At 40.8% G+C, this 19215-nt stretch overlaps 2 protein-coding genes across 2 annotated transcripts in view; both read left to right on the top strand.

Moving 5' to 3' along the window:
• LOC308101295 (uncharacterized protein) overlaps positions 1-3685 on the top strand; it is a 6274-nt gene extending 2589 nt beyond the window's left edge. Inside the window, exons 2-4 of the mRNA XM_080450718.1 lie at positions 202-310; positions 1754-1801; positions 2366-3685. Coding sequence (XP_080306844.1) covers positions 209-310; positions 1754-1801; positions 2366-2674 — 459 coding nt within the window. The 5' untranslated portion in view covers positions 202-208 and the 3' untranslated portion in view covers positions 2675-3685. The remainder of the gene's footprint in view (positions 1-201; positions 311-1753; positions 1802-2365) is intronic.
• LOC308101297 (uncharacterized protein) overlaps positions 1-19215 on the top strand; it is a 20862-nt gene extending 1647 nt beyond the window's left edge. Inside the window, exons 2-9 of the mRNA XM_080450720.1 lie at positions 13711-13770; positions 14214-14278; positions 14370-14429; positions 14794-14853; positions 15003-15102; positions 15759-15806; positions 17425-17460; positions 18310-19215. Of these exons, the coding sequence (XP_080306846.1) occupies positions 15010-15102; positions 15759-15806; positions 17425-17460; positions 18310-18570 (438 nt within the window). The 5' untranslated portion in view covers positions 13711-13770; positions 14214-14278; positions 14370-14429; positions 14794-14853; positions 15003-15009 and the 3' untranslated portion in view covers positions 18571-19215. The remainder of the gene's footprint in view (positions 1-13710; positions 13771-14213; positions 14279-14369; positions 14430-14793; positions 14854-15002; positions 15103-15758; positions 15807-17424; positions 17461-18309) is intronic.

Genomic DNA, 19215 nt, shown 5'->3' with positions numbered 1-19215 from the left:
CCTGGGCAAGGACAACAGATGTTGCTTATCTGTTATAGCCAGATCGGCCACACGTCCCGTTAGGACCCAGGAGTGTCAGAGGGCTCTCTTTTTGTGGTTTGGAAAACAATGACAGGAAAACCAGTGTCCCGGATGCGCATATGAGTAGACGATTACCTATTCTTTTCTAATCACTCAATGTCCTGTATTCCCTCTCTGCAGAACAATAATGCCTGGTGCCAGAGCTCTCCTGGGCTTGCTGTTCAGTCTGCTGTTTTCGCTGTATCTGCTTATATCTACAAGAGGGCGCCCACAGTGCTCACAGCCACTGGTAAATTATTGTTAAGAAAAACGGTGCACTACTACCGTATTTATTTTCTGACTTCTGACAAATTTCAAGTAGGCTTGATGCAGCATCATGTTCAATGTACATGTGACATTTAGTGCAAACTGCAGTGCAAAAATGTGATTATACTAAGTTGGGCAGTGTTATGGAAATAATATATTGTCCATGCAGAAGGTGAATGCATATCTTCGAAGTTTATTCAGAAGAAGAGTATCGAGCCAACAGCATCAAAAAACAAGCATGTTTCTCTTGAATGTCCTGTCCCCCCCAAAGCCCAAGAGGGCCTCTACCCTGAGCTCACTGTAATGCTCCTCCCCGCGTGGTGTCCCCGCCAAGCTCTCTTAAAAGAAGTCCCTCTCATATCTTATTCTTTTCTTAGTCCCTCTCTCCCAAGCCACTGAAGCAGGCCCAAGAATCAGTCCAATGACCAAGAAACAATAGGTGTGGCATGGCCTTTTACATAGCTTGATCAAAAGGGTTGATTCAACACAGAGGAATAAACACAAAGGAGGTGTCTTACCCCCTGGCCCCCTCTGGCCAGGGCCAGAGGGGGCCAGAGGGGTAAGACCCCATGTCTCTCCCCATTTACTGTCAGCCTACTTTCTCTATCCCTCTCTAAAAAATAAAGGCAAAATGTTTAAAAAAATAACAGTGCACAATACACTGAGAGAGATAGATACACTGCAGAGTGGTTCAACGCAGGTCAGTAAATTGACAATGAAAACGGTGTGTCACTCACCCATCATTTGTGTTATCTTCTTCTCCCTGGGATAAGAGGCGAGAGTTTCATAAAAGGCTTACAGTCTCTGAGAGACACAGTAGCTGGAGAAAGGTTATCCTGACCTAATCTCTCAAGAACCTCCCAGATTCAGAGCTGCAGCAGAGGGCACTGTTTTTCAATTTTTTTGACGATGGGTTCCCAGATTGATCCTGACCCGATAGATACAGCAAGGGAGGAACTGCATCTATAAGTGTTTTTAAAAGCAAGTACTCCAGTACTTTAACTTAAGTAAAAAGTTGACCGAGCAACTTTCACTTCTAATTAGGTCAGGAGCGTAGCTGTTTCCTTAGCATGAAGCAGCTTGATGTACAAGTACACCCTTGGACATGATGCTATAGTATGTCACAGGGACTTACCCCCAATATAACCCTGCTGAGTGCCAAGCAGGGAGGCATTGGGTACAATTCTTAGTCTTTAGTATGACTCGACCGGGAATTGAACCTCGACCTCCCTTTGTCCACCATTGTGACTAATGTGAATTGGATAAACATCATTTTGTTCTTCAACCGATAGGTTGATGATGTGAGATGATTTTAGTTCCAGTCATTTTGTTAAGAAGGCGAGGAACCGTTGACATTTTCATAATGCTTATCACCTGATTGCACACTAACCTTAACTTCTTCATTTATGTTTACTGTTAATTGCAGGACGATTCGGTGGTGCGTCGGGCCATAGAAAAAGCAGAAGCTGACACGGTGAGAAAATCTCTATTTTTCAACTGTTTCAACTACAATAGAATCACTTAAATCTGTTAAGAGGCAATTAAACAGCTATTTAGACGTTATTTAAACTTTAGACTCATGCTAGTAGGTTCATTCTTTACCTTGTGGTATATAGTTTATTTGAGGCACTACACTGTTCTCTCTGCACTCTGTTTATGTGAATAACTTTCTTGTTTATTGACAAATGCTCATGCTTATTCTCGCTCTGGATGAGAGCATCTGCTACATGCATACATTATAAATTTTAAATTGAAATGCTTGTCAGCACAAAAATAATATTTCACGTTAGAACAGAGGGACTAGTGCTACTGCATGTGATACTGTATAAGTATACTCTATAACTATTCCATGATAACAGACAGTATTGGTTAGGGTTACTTTCAAAATGTAACATATAAAAGTAATAAGTTGTCAAGTGTTATGTGCTTACACAGAACACCCTCTAATAGATCATTCTTGCATACTGTAATGCGTTACTTTACGGTATGCAATGCATTACTCGATGACTGACTAGAAATATGAACTTTCGTCCACCAGGTGACCATTCATTCAGTCCGTAAAACCTCTCAGGAGATGGTTGCTGAATTTGCACGCCATGCAGAAACAATGCAGAACATCATTGCGAGAGGCCCCCCTGAGCTGCTGATGAAGATACAGCCGTCATATCAAAACATGGACACCATGATCGCCAAAGCCAAACAGGAATTACTTTTGTTGAAGGAAGAGCATGAGCTAATGGAGCTGAGCTTGGCTAAAGCTAAAATGGTGTTCGGTCACCTTTTAGAGGGCGGTGCTAATGTAACAGAGTTGTTCACTACCTCAGCCCGTTACAGTAAGGAGCTATGACGAATCACAGGCCAGTCCCTATGCATAACGATCAGCTCATAATGTCAAACTTTCTCTTTAACCACTTGAACCGCAGCATGCCGGAGCATGCCGGTTCAAGCCGATCTACAAGCTCATAGTTTCATTCATCAGAAATCAGATTACGCTTAGTTTCACTTTTGCCATCCAAAGGTACTTCCCCTTCTCCTTAGCAATGCTCTCAGCAAACACATACTGTAGTGTAGTACTAGAGTGCCTCCATTCTGTTCTGTTACACACAATGCCATAGCCTTCTCTTTTTGCTTTTTGCTCCAGTTGTTGAGAAAACCCTTTTTTATTTTTTATTTTATCCCACGTTGTGAGATGAACATTTCACAAGATAGCGTAAGGTAGCGGTTAGCGGTTACTCTAGCAGTCCCCAGGGATAGGAAGTGTTAGGTTGATCGAGAGTCAGCAAATAGGTCTCACAGAGGACAATTAGAGCCCGTGGTGATATGAATGCAATAGAGAAGAGGAGGGGTGGCAAACTAGGCTAAGGGTAAAGCTGATGTCAGGTTTAATTGTTATGAAAACATGTTTATGCCTTTCTGTGGTGAGAACAGTAAAGAGGGTGACGCATGACCCCTCAGAGGTTTGGGAGACAGGGAGATGCCCCGAGTCAGGAGGGAGGGGGATATAGATTCTGGCAACCCCTGAAACCGATATAAATATGTCATGTAAAGGAGAGGAGAGAGAGATTCGTATCATTATGCTGCTCACCACGCTGCTTGCTGTATCTTTGTTGCTGTGAACTCTTCTATAATAAACCCTTGTATGATGTAACTTTCACGACTGGGCATGCGTTCTCATACCACCTCACCTGATATGATGACGATTACAAGGACCTCGTAAATCAACATCTACAGTTGCTTTTGTACTTCGAGGCCGAGACTATTCTTCTTCTCAGTTGTTGTTAAATGTTGCCCAAAGTATTGACTGCGTGGATGAATGTTTTGTTAATCCTTGATTTGTTCAGTAAAAGCGTTATTCACCACATACTGTACACATGTACAGTAATGAAAGTATATAATAAACAATACATCGTTCACAAACAAAAGGCTTTTACTGTGTCGTACACACGGAAACGTCAATGGTGTGTGTGTGTGTGTGTGTGTGTGTGTGTGTGTGTGTGTGTGTGTGTGTGTGTGTGTGTGTGTGTGTGTGTGTGTGTGTGTGTGTGTGTGTATATTACAGTGTATATTTGGCCTGTCAGTTTGGTAAAGGGTTTGAGTGTAAAATACAGTGTGAGATTATGTCAGAAAGATTCCTTTTCAACTCATTATACAAGGTAACACGCACATGCAAACACACTTACCAGGAGGCACACTGGGGAGCGAAGTCAAAGCTGCCACAGGCATACTAGTTTCATTTAGGCAAAAGTTAAACTGTACGGCTAATCTGATTTCTGATTAATGAAAGTGAAAAATAAATGTGTGCATGCATGTACACATTTGTTGTGTACATGCACGCACGCACGCACACACGCACGCACGCACGCACGCACACACGCACGCACGCAAGTGGCTATGATTGCCTTCCAAAGTTTGCGGGCCCTTGGTAGGCAACCCGGCCTGGTGGAGACCTGGGCTCTGAGGAGCACACTTTTCAAGTTGTATTTCTATCTATCGAAATGTGGGTCATGACCAAAAGAACAAGAATGTGGATAAGCAGCTGAAATGTGCTTTCTCAGAATAGATGGCTGGCATCTCCCTTAGAGATATGGTAATCAGTGGTGGAAAAAGTACTGTATGTTAATGTGTGTTTTGTAATTATAATCAAAATCTACAAAGTAACTAGTAACTAAAGTTTTTAAATAATTATAGTGGAGTAAAAGTACAATATGTGTCTGTAAGATTTAGTGGAGTAGAAGTAAAAGTGGGCTACTGAAAATTGGAAATACTACAGTGAAGAAAAAATTCCTCAAAATTGTATCTGTCTATAAATGCTATCGTCTGTCCCCTCCCTGCCCTGAGTATCTCGAGAACCGTTTGATCAATAATCCGGGGCAGTGATGTACTGAGTGGGAAAAAATAGATCTGTCTGTCTGTCTGTCTGTCTGTCTGTCTGTCTGTCTGTCTGTGATCCCTGATATCATCAATATGACGTCACAGTACTGACGTCATAGACTGGCATCCAAGTACTATGATAATAGTGTATGAGATTATGGGGACTGACAAGTAATTAATTGGTCAGTAACATATGCACATATGTAGGGAAAGCCCAAATGCCCCTTACCTGCACGTATGCACCCACGCGTGCACACACCAAGGACACCCGGCCTAATCCCACTGCAACACAATGATAACACAAAGGCATCTGATGGAGGCAGCTGTATGCCATAGATCTTCATACTCATAGCAAGATCTGAGGTAGGGGTATTCGACTGACAGGTTTACGATGCCGTAGCCAAATAAAGCTGACCAGATCACCGGTCAGTGCCCTCTCACTTGACCGGTCAGAGAACTGTCGAGGTGATAAGGTGGCTAATCTCCCACTTCGTCAATCAAGATACTAACCAAACCCCCTTTGGTTAGTGTTTGTTTTCCCAGGTGACTGTTAAAAGGGAACGCTCCACGGGAAACTTCTGGAACTTCCAATTTAACACCCAGTGTGCCTTTCTTTTCTTCGTCCTGTCACAGACAGATGAAATTATTTTTATATTTGTTCTGCATGCCAAATTATGACAATAATTGTTTTGTTGTGTGATAATGAAGATGTTCCAAATTTGGAGACGATTCAATCAATTCCCTGACAAGTTCTACATTGAAGTGTAGAAGCCAGATAACATCTCTTTCCTGTTTGCAGCTCCAAGCTCCAAAGGGGGTTGGGGGGGGGGATATTAACACATCAGATATGCTAATGAGCTAAAGCTGGCAAAGGGCCTGCTTTTTCTTCAACTTTAGGACAAGTTGTTCACTCTCAGTCATTGTCTGTCGTTCTGTATCATTGAATTAATTGACCCACATCCTTTGGCAAATTCTTATAATTATCAGTCACACACACAATTCTTATAATTATCAGTCACACACACACACACACACACACACACACACACACACACACACACACACACACACACACACACACACACACACACACACACACACACACACACACACACACACACACACACACACACACATACACACACACACACAGTCCTAGCTTGAGGGAGGAGCAACCTTGAAGATAAAAAGACCATGAAGTCTTTGGATAGTTTCTCTTCAATCACATGCCTGCTTCTCAAAGTTCCTCTGACTTCAGCATCATAATAACAACAACACAGGTAAGGACACATTTAATATACGTATACATCTCTCATTTCAAAATGTAACATTCGTCATTTTCTTCGATTTGTAATTGAGACATTCCAGTGTGTTTTTCTTTGGATTATTGCTTGCATATTTAAAGAAAAATGTTATTTTTATTTTTTACTAAGCTTCTATATACTGTATGCTTTAACCCATTAAAACCGTGAAAGTATCTGTGTCATTTTAGATTTTAGCTTTGGCTATTCAAAAATAGCCGATGTACAAGCTCACAGCGCGTCACTTCGTGCCGTGCTGCGAGCTTGTACATCTGCTATTTTTTATTTTACATTTTTGAAAAATCTTGAAAGTGTGAGAACCACTGATTCAGAAGGCCTCAGGTCTTAAAGTTGGAAGTGAAATGATGTGGCATACTTTACTCTTTTTAATTGAACCATGGCTATTATTTTAGCAGGATAACCTTCCTTGAAAAGACAGGCTGTATAGTTGCCATTAGCTTGCAATCCCTACCGATAACATCATCAATGGGGTTCGAAGTCCCACAGATGTTGCCTTCGGCATGGTTTTCAAGCTATCCACAGCGTGCCTCAGAGACCCAGAGTGAGTGGACAATCACCTATTCTTTTCTCATCTCTCAAGGCCCTGTATTCCCTCTATCAGCTGCAGAACAACAATGTCTGGAGACAGAGGAATGACCAGGAGTGTGACTGGAGCTACCAGAGTCCTGGGCTTGATGTTCAGTCTGCTGTGCCTGCTGTCTCTGGCCAACTGTCTGATGAACAGAGACACACTGGTACAGAACTATGTTTTTACACTGTGTGTAATATTGAGTACCAAGCACATTGGAACAATAATAAATAATAATAATAGCTAGTACCCAAAGTTGCTTTACATAAGGAAAGGAAGCAAGAGCCTACATAGTACAAAATTGGAGATCTTGTATCCCATGGTTGATGGTTGTGGGGATTGGTTGTTACAAATGTCAGCTGCCTCATGTTTCTACTCATTGTGTTAGAAGGCCACAAGCTGTTTTCATTGTATTTTTATGTAAAAGTTAATTCCACTCTTATCTTTACTCTTAATGTCAGACCAAGGAGGCAATAAGGATCCTGGAACAACAAGCAAAAACTGTAAAGGTGAGTGATTCAATCGCCAACTGTCAACACCAGTAAAGAATCACTCATGTGTGTAAAGAGTCATTAAGCAGTTATTTGATAAGGGCTGTAAGGAAATTGTCTCATTAGAACATCTGGTATACAATATACTCTTAACTCATTCATAACAACTGACGACAGCTATGAACATGACAAAACAAAATGTCATCAATGTATGTCCACTTTCACTCACCAGGAGCGATTTGAGTCTACACGTAACATCCCTTTGGAGATCATGGATAGAACGGAGCAGTATCTAAACGATGTGGAGGTTATAATGGAGGGAGATCCAGAGGTGAAGAATGAACTGATGCCCGTGTTTCAAGTTGTGAGGTCCATGCTTTTTTCAGTCAAAGAGACCCTAGTTAAGGCTGATGGTGATCAAGACACAATGATGCAGGACATCCAAATGACCATAGAAAGAATGAAAAATGAGACGATCAATTACTTCAAGCATCAAAAGCAGTGACAAACCACAGGGCGCTCCCTTCGCATTAAGTTCTTCTCTAATGTAGGTCAAGTACATAAGAGTACAAATTATTTTGTTCTGGTTCCTCATATATTATACAGTAGCAGCATAAAAGGATTATAAACATCTATTTACATGTACTGTTTGTCTGTATGCATGTAAAAGCTTTATAGTGACTTGTGCCAGTGGCTATCAGCTTTTGCACCATTGTTAGTTAGTGATTAGCATTTTCTGAGTTTGTTCTTCTTTTTTTCTGGCCTGATGTGTTAGTGTCTCTTACTTTTCATAACCTTATATTTTAATCAACTTTACCTCAAGTGTCACATGTGGTGTTGTTGTTGTTACTGTGTTGATGAACTTCACATCCTTTTTGTCATGAACATGTGTCAGATTATTCATTAGAAAACATATGGATTTACTATTGGTTGTGCAGTGAAGCATAAGGGGATATTTTAAGCTCAATAAAAATAAATACATGACCTTTAAGGTTGTGGTCCTTGAATGTCTATTATGTATAATAACACACACTGAAACATGGGTTATTTACAGCCATAAAGAAGAATGATATAAACAAATTTTAAAAATAAATAAATAGAAAAACAATGATTTGACATTCTCCAACACAAACTGATTTTCCTTCAGGGCAATAATCATCCTGGTTGGCAAGGATGCTAGAATCGGGTTATCTTTTTGCTGTGGTTCAGTTTGTATAATAATAATAACAATAATATAATAATAATCTAAAACAATAACTTGGTCCCCACTCCTTTGGGGTATTATTGCCACTGTGTATTTACACATATGTGAAATTTGTCCTCAGCACTTACCCATCCTAATTATTAGGAGCAGTGAGCGCGATTAGTACAGCGGTCGTGGGTCGCGAACTATTTAGGGGTGTTGCTGTAGACCGGGGTCAGTGGTCAGGGCGCCAACAGGGGACCTTCTGCTTCCCAGACGGCCTCTCTACCCACTCAGCTATGGCCGCCCCACAAGATGAATGGTGCTGAAAATAGCTCTAGCTAAAAAGGTGGACAGTCATTTAGAGCACTGGTTTACAAACTTTTTCGTGCCAAGGAACCCCAAATTGATATGTATGTGGCCGCGGACCCCCACCTGAAAATATGTTGTGCCAGGGACCCCCAGAAGCAAAGATTTGTGTTAAAAATGTTAGCCTTAAAAAAAAAAAGATTTAAAGATTTGCACACATTTTCTAGATTTTTCAAAAATAGCAGATCTACAAGCTCATAGCGCGGCACCGAGTGCTATGAGCTTGTAGATCTGCTATTTTTGAATAGCCAAAGTATAAAATATGGAAAAAGGGGTTAAAATGATTGTGACGCTTTATTAACAAATTTAGCTTGGAACCCCCTGGTATCCCCCCAAGGACCCCTGGGGTCCCCGGACCCCACTTTGAGAACCAATGATTTAGAGAGCGGTCCCATTTAGAGAGCGGTGCCATGGAGCTGTGACGAATCACAGGCCGGTCCGGTCCCTATGCGTAAAGTCTCTCTCATAATGTCCAACTTTCCTTTTTAAAAGATGTCTTTTAGTTGTCTTAAATGTTGTCACAAAATCTTGACAGTGTGGAATAATGTTTTGTTAAACCAATACTTGATGTGTTCACCAAAAATTATCTTTCAGTTCCTGATAATATGGAATTGGTATTTGTTATTTCTTGTGATGCATGCGTGCATGTGCGTGCACGTGTGTGCGTGCATGTGTATCCTTCCGGGTTAAGGTAAATGGTAAGGTTAATAACATTATTTCCAATGATTAGGTGTGAAGAATACATAAACTAGAAAAAGTTGACATCAGTTGACATGAAAGACCATTAACGTCTAGACAGAATCTGTTCAAGCATTGCATTGCTTCACAAACACACCAAATCATTGCACCTAGTGTTATAACCTTATAACCTTATAATCTAGAAAAGTGATTACTGCCACCCTATAAAATTGTGCGCACGCACGCACGCACGCACGCACGCACGCACGCACGCACGCACGCACGCACAGAGAGTTACAGGAAACTACCCCCAATCAATGTCATTTGATGGCAACCACGTGCATGCTCATGTGTTTATGTCCAGCAGGCCTCCTTTCACCCTGGCTGAACTCCAGGCTTGAGTCACTCTGCCTCTGTTTTGAGGAAGTTTTCAGATTGTCATCTTGGTGGTATAAGGAAAGTTTTATGTACACAAGTTCATTCCTTTCTGTCAGACTGTTAGATTATTCATTAGAATGTACGACGAATGCTTGTCCATATGATTTTATTTATATTGGTTATGGGAATATTTTAAGCTCAATAAAATAAAAATAAAAAAATACTTTGATAGGGTGTTTCTGGAATGTCTATTACGAAAAAGACACACACTGATTGTTGGCAAGGATGCTAGAATCTGGGTTTTGTATGGTTCCGTTTATCTAAAAATACATTTATTCTAAATACAACCAACATTCACGAAGAAACTAGGCTATAGGTGAAACTTACAGTTGCATATGGCTGGACTGTGTATGAGCAATGTGCTAAATTATGTGGGCAATGTGTTAGAGAGATATCAGTTGGAGTGGATGTGAATTCCTGGATATTACATGTTGATCTACAATTTTCTCTAAGTAGAATATATGTCACAGGGAAAATGGCATTCCAGGGAAATTGACAGGGGAGCGCTTGTTTTATAGGCACGGGGCGGTGCTGCGAGGCGGGGCTTTGATGCGAGGACGACGACCACAACAACAACATACTAACCAGGAAGCTACGCTAGGGGAACGCTGAAAATAAAATTGATAATATGAGAGAAATACTCAAGTAAAGTACGAATACCTCAAAATTGTACTTGAGTAAATCTACTTTGTTACTTTGCACCACTAGTACAAGCCTCAGTGGCGCACTTCGATAATCATTGGACTCCCCACCCACTACCACTGGGAGCCGGGGTTTGACTCCAGCTTGGGACATTACTTTTTCAAACAACCGCGGACTACTTTTTTTTCGCTGATAAAGTATAGTTTTGGACCATGACGGAAGGCGCTCCGACTTAGCAGACCTTGAGGCCGAGGAGTCGCGCCCGAGCGCCTCCAGGCGCGAGTGCCCGCGACGACCGGCCGATGGTCTGCTAGTCGACTTAAGCGCCGTCCGAGTTATGTACCGATAGGCACAGAATCGTAAATGATGTTGTGTGGGGACTGCGTTTGCCCCAAGTGCCACTCACTGCACTAACATAGCCCGCCAGGCCCGCCCCCTGGAGTGTGTGTGTGTGTGTGTGTGTGTGTGTGTGTGTGTGTGTGTGTGTGTGTGTGTATGTGTGTATGTGTGTGTACACGCGCGCGTGTGCGCATGCGTGTGTGCGTGCTGGTTTGTGCATGCGTGCGTGTGTGGGGCTCATGTCTGGCTTGCATTGCCCTCTAGCGTTGATTCTACAGAATTGCATGAGGGGCATGAAAACAAGCGTACCCCTTTCAATTTCCCTGGAATGCCATTTTCCCTGTAACATATACACACTAGAAACATGAGTTCTACTAACCCTAAAATGTTTGGGGCATTTGAACAGCTGATACATTTGGAAGGAACTGTATGAACTAGTTTCCAAGATTAGAGCACACAAACACAAATGTTTCTAGTGAGAGTGTGTTCTAAGGATGGCAAAGTTCCCTACTTTGGTCTGTGTTGGGTGCAGCACAGCCTCTAGGGGTCACCAGGGGAGCTTTTAGACTTTAGTCTTCTTTTATAGCCATAGCAAATGTCATAGCCTACACAGGCAGTGTTAGATGAAAACCACAAACGCATTGAACTACTTCTTTGTACATATATTTGTATGAGACGTAATCACAGAAAAACAGACAAGATTTGAATTTAGCTCTGAGCTGAGTAACTGACTGTAACTGACTGACTGTAATGTGAATACAAGAACCATTTTCACAGAACTAAACAGCTCAAAAGTGAAACTGAACTGCTTCGTCTGCTATGCCACTGTGGGTCTGATTCAGGGGTCATCAACATGTCCGTACAAGGACAAACGTGTCCGTGGCAAGACTTGTCTATGTCTGTGGCCCATTTTATTTGATAAAAATACAGTCGATATCTTTTTTTTCATGATAACGTGAAATACTAAATATTCAAAATCTAATCTTTGAATTCAAATTGGTTTGAATAATTTTGGTGACTCATAAAGTGTCGGAATGACATGCTTATTAATATGTTGCAGGAGATTTGTGGTATTGTACATGGTACTGAACATGATTGCATCAGCTGAGGACAAGACAGCTAGAAGTAATGTTTGACAATAGCTACGTTAATGCCCTGAAAATAGCAAAATGTGTGTTTAATCCTTTGTTGGAGAAACCTTTTACTTTTTTAAGACAATGGGTTCATATGTGGTGTGGTCAGTCAATTAAACTGTAGGAAAAATTCAAAAACAGAACTGTTCAGAAGGATCCATTTGCTACAAAAGCAAAGGAGGGCAGAACTGGACAAGTAAAGCTTGTTGAAAAAAAAATTCACTGTTGAGAGAAAGTGTTTCAAAGTGTCAAAAATTAAATATAACTATAATAATAACACTCATAATCAGTGGAAACCCTTGATCCACAGCTTGGGGTCCACAATCACCATCAGACCTCCAGTTTATAAATGTGCTCACCTCGAGCCCTTGCATGAAAGTAGTTGTGACACTGCATTCCTTTAAATCCTGTTATGGCCTTTATCATTATAATCACTCATCATGTACATACAGGTGTATGTTGTTTTGAACTCTGACCTTTCTTTTTCCATTGTTCACATATCTTACATGTAAGGTCTCATCATGATAGAAGATTTCTCATCAAGATATCACCGTAAAAATATTTTTTGGATTGGTAAGGTAGAACTGGTAGAACTTGATCTCCTCCTGACCTCAAGTAACACTGTCCTCAGAAAAGCCAGCAATCTCTACAATAACCATATGACACGCACTCACCTCTGTCCTCTGCACCTAAATGGCCCTTTTCTCATTGCGAACGCGGAAGGAGGCGCCTCCGCCCAAGTGGAGCTTACTATGAAACCCTGCTCGGCTTGTGTGTGTGTGTCTCTGTCTGTGTGTGTGCAGTATTGTGTGCGTGCACTGCCTGTGTGCAGCCGCCAGAGTGCACTACAGTGTGGCTGAAATCCGCCTGCCCCTACAGTGTGGCTGAAATCCGCCTGCCCCTCGGTGACTAATTACACTCCTCTGAGATAAATATAGCAGCTACAGTCAAAAATAACACATCGAAAAGCATCTACACAAGTTCATCTATTGGGATATCTAAGAATTCCATGTCATTTGTGCATATTTCAGGCCGGATGGCAAGTTGAAAAGAGGACAGTTTCGAGCTGCGTTCGCTTCCCGCGTTCGCGCGTCTTACTTGTGTAATGTGCGATGGAAGCACTGTACTGATAAGACCCAATTATTCAAATCCCAAATACGGAATAGACTTCCATCATGCCATATTTAATGCCTGTCTTAGCCACCTGGCAGTCTTATGGTTTTCTTCAGAATAGGTACCCTGGCATCCCCATTTTGGGCATGTCATTATAGGCCAAGTAAATAAATAAATAATTAGAAACATTTCTGAAATGTAAAAAAAAATACCAGATCTACAATCTCTGTGATGACAATGTCATGATGTAATGTGTTGTGAGCTTGTAGATTGGCTTTTAAAATAATGGCTTAATATTTATTTGTGGCTCAGTGGTTAATGCAGATATATCATTGTAAAATGTGTAGCACATTGGCATAGACAATGTGGCACATTAGGAGTTCATTATGTATTTCTGGTAATGTAATTTATTTCTGTGTGGACACCAGGAAGAGTAGCTGGCTGCTGCTAAGGTAGTAGCTAATGGGGATCCGAATAAACAAACAAATAAACACACACACACACACACACACACACACACACACACACACACACACACACACACACACACACACACACACACACACACACACACACACACACACACACACACACACACACACACCAGAACGGCACACTTGGGATTGAATGCAAAGGTAACACACAGGTATAGATTCATTTACGTGAAACCGAAACTGTAAGTTTCCTACCTTGAGGGAGGAGCAACCTTGAAGATAAAAAGACTGTCCGTGGATAGTTTCTCTTCATTCACCTGCCTGCTTCTCATCACTCTGACATCAGCATCACAACAACACAGGTAAGGACACAGCCTTAAATGTATAGATACACACGCACACGCACACGCACACGCACACGCACACGCACACTCATACACATACGCGTGCATGCTACTCGCTCTGTGTCTTAAAGGTGGGGTGGATAGCTTCCAACTAGATCACTTTTTTTTTTTTTTTAACCGTGGCTACTATTTTAGTAGCAGGCAACCCTTGAAAAGACTGCCATTGCCATTAGCTTGAAATCCCCACTGATGACATCATCGATGGGGTTTTCAAACTTTGTTTATTCATGCAACACTCGCTGCATCAAACATGCAAATGAAGATTGAAGACTGTCGTGTCTGTTTGGACTGCGGGTTACTAGGCCTGCTTGGAATAAAGTATTAATTAAAACATTATGCAAGAAAACCAGTAAGCAAAAAAAAGAATCCAGAAAAAAATAACCATTAACTCCCACTTACAGTTTCTCTTCATTCAACTGTCCTGCCTGCTTCTCATCACTCTGACATCAGCATCACAACAACACAGGTAAAGAATTAAAACATTATGCAAGAAAACCATTAAGCAAAATTTTTTTTTTCCAAAAACAAAAAAAATAACTATTAACTCCCACTTATAGTTTCTCTTCATTCACCTGCCTGCTTCTCATCACTCTGACATCAGCATCACAACAACACAGGTAAGGACACAGCCTTAAATGGTATAACACACACACACACACACACACACACACACACACACACACACACACACACACACACACACACACACACACACACACACACACACACACACACACACACACACACACAGTTTATTCATGCAACACTCGCTGCATCAAACATGCAAATGAAGATTGAAGACTGTCGTGTCTGTTTGGACTGCGGGTTACTAGGCCTGCTTGGAATAAAGTGTAGAAGACGTCCAGGCTGGTTCGGATCAGCATTCGGTACCACGTGTATTAATTAAAACATTATGCAAGAAAACCAGTAAGCAAAAAAATCATTTTTCCGAAAAAAATAACCATTAACTCCCACTTACAGTTTCTCTTCATTCACCTGCCTGCTTCTCATCACTCTGACATCAGCATCACAACAACACAGGTAAATAATTAAAACATTATAGAAGAAAACCAGTAAGCAAAAAAAGTTATTTTTTCCGAAAAAAATAATTAATTTCCTCTTTTTTTTTTTATCCGGTATGTGCGGTATGTTGGTTGTTTGTGTTCTTACTGTAGTGATCTTCTCCCCAGAACAATAATGTCTGGAGACAGAGGAGTGACCAGGAGTGTGAGAGTGCTGGGCTTGATGTTCAGTCTGCTGTGTCTGCTGAGTCTGGCCAGAGACACACTGGTACAGAACTATGTTGTTACATTGTGTTTAATATTTAGTACCAAGAACATCGGACGTAACGGTACTTTACTTAAAGGTCGGGTCAATGGATTATAATTGCATTTTAATACATTATAATGCGCTTAGAAGGCATTCAAACACTCGTTATAGATGTTTATAATCATGGTTGACAACTTATAACAACGTTTATAACTTATTATAAGTGCTGGTCATAATGCATTATAAGCTCAGTGGAACAGCACATTATACTTAACTTAGCTAGTTATTATATATAATTATACACATTTATAACAAGTGTTATTACAAGTGCATTACAATGCATTACGATGCATTATAATAACCCAACCTTTAAGTAAAGTGTTACCTGATAGTTATAATGTGTTATAAAGTTCATAATGCATCTTGACCAGCATTTATAAATTATATTATTATAAGTTATAATACTTCATAAACCTTGTTATAAGTTGTTGTGCATAATTATAAACATGTATAACAAGTGTTATAATGCCTATAAGTGCATTATAATGTATTATAAATGTGGTTATAACACATTATAGACCCTTTTTCTCTGCAACCTTCTAAATAAAGTATTCAATCAATCAATCAATCAACATGCCGAACCTTTACCAATGTATGGCTTTACTTTCATCCATCAGGAGGCATTTGAGGATGAACGTAACAACCCTTTGGAGGCCATTGTAAAGGTGTGTTATTTAAATGCTGTGCAAGCAATAATGAGAGATAATGATGCCAGTGTTTCACACTGTGAAGTGTGCTTGTTTCAGTCAAGGAGACCATGGCTGAGGCTGATGACGATGTAGATGCAGAGATGCATAACCTCCAAATGAAAACAGAAAGAACTAGAAAAAGTGCTCCTCGGAGCACAGGTCTCCGCCAGGTCAGGTAGGTTATTGTGGGCCAACAATGTTCGGAATTTGCCAATCAGGATGGAATATGAAAAATTGGACAGAACCATCTTGATCACTTGACTATAGAGATAATGGGTACCGATTTGCATGATGATTGGACAACATTTGTAGGAGTAATACAACAAAGAAAAGTTTTGAAAAAATCGGCCTCCTGGTGGTGCTATAATAGGGCAATGTTAAAGGGTGGCATTTGTTCTTCAACTTAGTGCGAATGTGCTTGTAAAGTGTCACCTCAATCGGACGCTGCGTTCATGATTTGTGGCATTTTGTTCAAAACGGGCCACTTCTGCAAACTTTAGATGTCATTGTTAGCCAGGATGAAATATGACAAATCAAACAGTTCCATCTTGATCACATGACTATAGAGATCATGTGTACCGATTTGTGTGAAATTTTGATAAAATGTGAAGGCTTAATATCCAAAAATGTGTTTTACATAAGTCGGCCTCCTGGTGGCGCTATAAAAGGCAAATGTGAAAAATGCAGGGCGGATGTTTTTCCTTGGCCTCTAGGGAGTGTGCGTGCAAAGTTTCACGCAGATCGGTGCAGTTATAGTTAAAAACACAAATCAGCCTTTATAGCGCCACCATGAGGCTGATGTGAAAAATGTCAAGTGGCATTTCTTCCTCATTTGCATGACGTTTGGATAAAATCTGTAGGAGTAATGTAAAAAAAATGGGTTTTGCACAAATCGGCCTCCTGGTGGCGCTATAACAGGCCCATGTGAAAAAATTGGGGCAGAGGTTCTGAATTGGCATCCAGGGAGTGTGTGTGCACAGTTTCGGAGCGACCGGGCCAACGGTGCCTGAGATTAGCTGCTAACACACAGACAGGACGGACGGACGGACGGACACACACACGGACGGACGGACAGGGGCGAAAACATACTCTCTCGCCATGCCTTTCGGCCTGGCGGAGACAACTAGAAATCAGATCAAATAAATAGAGAAGATTCAAGATGAGCTGTGACCAATCCCATATTTCCTCATACATCAAGCAAGAAAACACACACACACACACACACACACACACACACACACACACACACACACACACACACACACACACACACACACACACACACACACACACACACACACACACACACACACACACACACACACACACACACACACACACACAAGACTTGCACACAAGACTTGCTATGACTAGAGCAGGAATTGAACCCAGACCTTCCTTTGTCCACCTTTGTAATTAATGTGTGTCAGAGAATTATCTGAGTGCATCAGTGTGCTTCTCTATAACTGTTTGAATGAAGTCATTTTGTTATTTAATGCCCTCATGGTTTAGTTCCGCTCATTCTGTCAGAAGGCAAGGAACCATTGTCTTGTCCATCTTTATCTTCATCACTTATGTTTACTGTTAATTGCAGATGCGTCAGGCCATAGAGAAAGCAGAAGCTCAACAGGTAAGGACATTTTAATCTGTATGGTTAATTAAATATTAACTGTATTTGGTCTCCCTGCTCTTCTATTGAGACATTTAGATCGTGTCATCTCTCACCTAGACACAGGATCTGACACGAATTGATGGTCAAGATTCAATTTATCTGCTGAGCAAGTAGGCAGGCTCTATTAGCTCAATGGTAAAAAGCGCTTGTGCAGGAAACCATATAATAATAATGTAAGGCTGAAGTGGTTAATGTATGTTTTGTAATAATAATAAAAATCTACAAAGTAACTAGTAACTAAAGTTTTCAAATAATTGTAGTGGAGTAAAAGGACAGTATTTGCCTCTGGGTGAAGTCGTCCTTTAAGGTTCTTTTTTTTAAATTTAAATGACAGTATCCAACATGGATCTAGCTTTTTTTTTCACTCATCACAAGTTAATGCAGCATTGGATAAAAAACTAAATCTAAATCTTAAAGCTTATCAGTGGTGCACCACAAAATTACAAATTAAGTGCAGAATAGTGCAGTAATAAATTATTATATAAAAGAATGCAGATGAAGAGATGCTTAACCTCCAAATGAAAATAGAAAGAACTAGAAATGAGATCAAATACATAGAGAAGATTCAGGATGAGCTGTGACCAATCAGCTCTAAACTCTGGCAAGAGTCATTAAGTTATTCATATTTTAGGCTGATGCAAGGTTCATTGTTTACCTTACCTGGTATCTCTGAGGCACTAAACTGTTCTCTCTGCACTCTGTGATTATTTACCTTGTTTATTGAATAGAGTTCATGCTTGCTGTAATGCATTACTGTATGTGACACGTTACCCCATAACTGACTACAAATATGAACTTATCCTCCAGGAGACCAGTCAGTCAGTCATTAAACTCATGGAGGAGATCGGTGCTGAAATCAAACGCCATACAGAAACAGTGCTGGACATCATTGCGAGAGGCCCCCCTCATGACCTGCTGGATAAGACGAAGTTGTCATATCAAAACCTGGACGCCACAGACAAAATAGAACAGGCCATACTTTACTTGAAGAAAAGTAATGAGGAACTGGAGCGGAGCTTGGCTGCAGGTAAAAGGGCGTTAGAGATGGGTCCTAAGGCGGAGCTGTGACAAATCACAGGCCGGTTCCTATATGCATAAATATCAGCTCATAATGTCCAACTTTCTCTTTAACCTCTTGGACCCCAGCATGCCTATTCTGGGGGAACGTGCGCCAAAAATAGCTGATCTACAAGCTCATATTGTGAGCTTATAGATCGGCTATTTTTGCCGAAGATATTTGGTGTGGACAGAAAAAAAACGGTCCAAGTACCGTTGTATCTCAGGTCCATTTTAATAAAGAATTGAGGGTTTAAGTGGTTAAGCCTGTCTTTTACTTGTCTTATGTATTGTGCATTGGGAAACTGTACAATTGTCATCATTCAAAACGGCTTATTATGAATATAAGCCTAACATGGGATTCTGCTTAAGTAATAGGCTATACCTTGAGTATGTCACATCTGTAATTTCTTAAAATAAGTTTTCATTCTCTCTTACAACCCTTAAACCTTATTGGGTGAAGGTGTCAAACCTGCATTCTGTTGTCCTGACAGGTTGAGGTTGCCTTCCATTGGTGCTTAGCAATGCTCTCAGCAAACACATAGTACTAGAGTGCCTCCATCCTGTTTTGTTACACACAATGCCATAGTCTTCTTTTTTTGCTTTTTGCTCCTGTTCTTGCACAGACCCTTTTAATAAACTTGCTTTTGTACTCGA

Source organism: Gymnoscopelus braueri (assembly GCF_963280865.1).
Source record: "Gymnoscopelus braueri genome assembly, chromosome: 15".
Classification (NCBI taxonomy): domain Eukaryota; kingdom Metazoa; phylum Chordata; class Actinopteri; order Myctophiformes; family Myctophidae; genus Gymnoscopelus; species Gymnoscopelus braueri.
This window is presented reverse-complemented; position numbering and strand designations above follow the sequence as displayed.